At 35.1% G+C, this 3,902-nt stretch overlaps 1 protein-coding gene across 1 annotated transcript in view; it reads right to left on the bottom strand.

The window, feature by feature from the left end:
* Positions 1 to 3,902, bottom strand: part of LOC106478724 (neural-cadherin-like) — a 220,242-nt gene that overhangs the window by 67,344 nt on the left and 148,996 nt on the right. Inside the window, exon 13 of the mRNA XM_022382380.1 lies at positions 151 to 294. Within this exon, the coding sequence (XP_022238088.1) occupies positions 151 to 294 (144 nt within the window). The remainder of the gene's footprint in view (positions 1 to 150; positions 295 to 3,902) is intronic.

Below are 3,902 nucleotides of genomic sequence, written 5' to 3'. Positions count from 1 at the left end.
CTAGCGCAGATAGCCCTCGTGTAGCTTTGCGCGAAATTCAAAACAAAACAAATAAACAAATTTTGTCCGGTAATATCTATGTTAATACTTTGTGTTGAAAGAACTTGTTATAGAAAGAAAGAAATACTTTTATTAATTTCTGTAACTTACATTCGTCCTTATCCTTAGCTGTTACTGTTATCACCGTGTGTTGAATATCTTCGTCTTCGTTCACTTCAGCCTCATACAAGACCTGGTCGAAGTATGGTGGGTTATCGTTCTTGTCACCAATACCAATTCTTATGTATTTGGTAACTGGATTAGAAATAAAAATAGTCTTGTAAAAATAACACAGAGAAGAAGAATAACACACACATACATACTGTGAGATAAAAACAAAACTGTAATAAATTGTCATTTACTTATAAAATGTTTATTAAGTTTAGCGGAATTAAGTTTGATATCACAATGCCATTGTATATGTATGACTAACATTTCTGGGTTAATTTTATTTCCGAACGACATAGCTTGCCTTGATCAAAAGATAATAACAATATGCCAATAAGTTACGTTAACACCATAAGTGACCCATGTCTTCGAAAAGAAAGAGCACAATATAAACACACATATACAAAGTTCAGGGGTTACTTTCCTACGGAACACACCTTCTAGGGTTACATTACGTTCTACAAACAGCACGTCTCGCGAACAGGAATTTTCTTTTTAGATAAGCAAAATTATTTCTACTAGTTGATGTACTCGCTAAATGCACAGATTCTAACACGACTCTCTTATGCCACTCCTCTTGGGGCCAGATTTCGTAACAATTGGTCCAGCGGATACAAAATGAGGAAGTGAGAGGGGCCCCAGGAGGTGACACAAAAGGGGCTGACATAAACTCTGACTCCTTGTTATTCCGTGAAAGGCCCCAAGGATACATGCCAGGTTTGGTAACAATCGGTCCAGCGGGTCGCCAGTTATAAGGAGACACACTGATAAATTTTTGTCAAATAATGGTTTAGATATTTGCATAAATATTATGCCCAAAATATGCTGACTCTGGTCCCCCATTCTTTATTCTCAGGTAGACCTGATACTAATATTTTACTTCTGTATTTCTTATATCACCTTTTACCACCACCTATTGGAAGATTAACCAAATACCCATTCATCTCTTTCACAAGTAGTAATTCTGCAACCTCAAACTCTTTATTGGCCAACTTGGTGTCAAACAAGAACTTTGACGTAATGTACATTAAACCCTCTTACGTGCATCGTATTTCTGATAATACAAGCTTACTTCTTGTAATGCGTTCATTGATACACGCATATATTTGTATTCAATTTATATTAGAATTAATACTAAGAAGATAAAAAACACATTTGGTATACACGGCCTTGAAATATAATTTTTAAAAGTTATGCCCGAATTATCCTTTAAGTGTTAAAATGCCGGTTGAAACCTAGTATCCTTGTTTCGAAATGCTATCGAAAGTTTGATTTCTTTCAACTACAGAAGTGTTTATAGATATTCATTAATTTTGTTTAAACAGCATATTATATAAAAAATAAGCTAATCGACAAAGTTTAGGCATTGCTGTCCCTTAAGTAGAACAGCTCACTGGAGGAATGATAACTAGTCAGTAGCCCCCAATGCTTACACAGTTAGTCTTAATCGAATAACGAGATTGACTGTCTCTTTTATAACACGCTCACAGCTGACTGTAATGGGCGTGTTTATTGGCATATCGCGGAATCGAAACTTGGAGCTTCAAATCCGCAGCCCGGCATATTAACTACTAGGCACGTGACTTCTGTATTGTTAGCTAGAATATAATACTCAGAGGCAGTGTAACCATCTCATGTATTTTTATTACTAGTAAAAAATTCTTATCTTGCTTTACTTTATAATTTGGAAACCTTATTTTTTTTTACAAATAATGATAGGTTTAATATAATCAGATTCATGCTTCATTTCCCTGTACCTATTTCCAAAATTTCGCAATAAAAAGCATTTTAGGGTTTTGTAAAGTGACAGCATCAGCATGGAAAAAATTTGTGTTAGGTGTTACGAAATGTTTTAATGGAAAAATCTTTCATATTTGGAAAAGTAATAATCTTACTCGCCTAAATTGTTGAGCATAAGTGTCAGTGTTTTATTTACCTTAGGTTTTAAGTAACAACATTTCTAAGGCACATATACTGCATATTCTACCATTCTGGACATTTAATATATATCATTTTTTTCATATATTTACGAACCACGTGCTTGAAACAACAGACGTACGTACACCACTCTCTGAGATAATGATCTGTAATAATACAGAGGATTTCTAATGATCGAAATATCATTAACTTAAAAATAATTTTCCTTGCAAGTAAATAATTGAAGTCGATGCAATAAAAACGTTCGACGATCACAGATGGAAGCGGACTTGGCAGAAGTCAACCTTTTATTTCCTGTTCAATTTATAACTGTGCTTCTTTTGCCACAAAGCTGAACGAAGAATCATTTCTATTACATATATTTTTTCTACCCGCACACACACACACACAAATGAAATCAATGAAACATCCAAAACGGTACGATTCGTGGGTAAATCTTTTACAGATATACTTAACTTTCTTTGTGTGTGTAAAGATTACGGAACAAAAATAACTATGAACAAAACACACATAAGCACCCATATTGCACAAGTTAATTACAATAAGGGCGTTCTGTAGTTTCTGCACATTGTGTTATCATTTAATATACAAGTTACACTGCTCTCCAGACATCAGGCATATAATTTAAATAATTACAGTTTCAAGTACAGCCTTTAATGTTTGTTTGTTTGGAATTAAGCACAAAGCTACATATTGGGCTATTTGTGCTCTGCCCACCACGGGTATCGAAACCCGGTTTCTAGGTTGTATGTCCGCAGACATACCGCTGTGCCACTGAGGGGCACAGCCTTTAATCCTTTATTATATTCCTTAAAGGTCGGGCGTGGCCTAGTAGTTATCGTGTTGTACAGCGGATGAAATGTCCAGGATTCGCTTCCTGTTGCTGTAAAATCACGCTCCGCACTTTGGGGCTTTAGGTGTTTTATGCGAGTAACGATCAAACCGCACTATTTGATTAGAGTAGCCCAAGAACTGGCGGATGGTGTTGTTGACTAGATGTATTTCCTTTAGTCGATCAGTTCAAAATTGGGGAGGGCCACATCAAGTTATTTCTACGTAGCTTTGCACGAATATATTGAACAAACAATACATTCCTTAAGGGCCAACTGTGAGAGATTAGAGGAATAATAAGGCTTTTGAGTAGTATAAATTTAGTCATAGCTAAAGGCTACAAAACTGTGTACGTAGTTGGTTAAATTGAAATATGAATTCAGATTTAATACATAAACAGTTTTAGGAAAGTACTATATTCCACAACTACTGTAATCTCCTACTTATATACTCTGTTGTCTAAGCTTGTTTATACTGTAATCTCCTACTCATTTGTTCTGTTGTTTGTATGTTTGCGGACTTACAACGCTAGAAATCGGGTTTCGATACCCGTGGTGGGCAGAGAACAGATAACCCATTGTGTAACTTTATGCTTAACTTCAAAGAAAGAAACAAACACTTTTAATTAATATTTTTTACTAGTGTTCTTAGTGCCTCATTTATAAATTTGTCACACTAAACATACATAAATAAACGCGTACACACTTATATATATATACATTATAAACTTTGCGAAGTTTGTGTAGTTTAATATTATAACTAGGGCTGTTGACTGACTGCCTACAGTTTATCGTTTCAAAATTAGGGACGTACATGCGCAGATAGCTGTTTGTACGACTTTGCACGAGAATTCTGAAAGAAATGTACTAGACCTAGAGAGGCTGTTGTTGTTGTTGTTTGTAATTAAGCACAAAGCTACATAATGG

Source organism: Limulus polyphemus, unplaced genomic scaffold (genome assembly GCF_000517525.1).
Source record: "Limulus polyphemus unplaced genomic scaffold, Limulus_polyphemus-2.1.2 Scaffold244, whole genome shotgun sequence".
Lineage (NCBI taxonomy): Eukaryota > Metazoa > Arthropoda > Merostomata > Xiphosura > Limulidae > Limulus > Limulus polyphemus.
The sequence above is the reverse complement of the archived record's forward strand: the minus strand, read 5'-3'. Positions and strand labels throughout refer to the sequence as shown.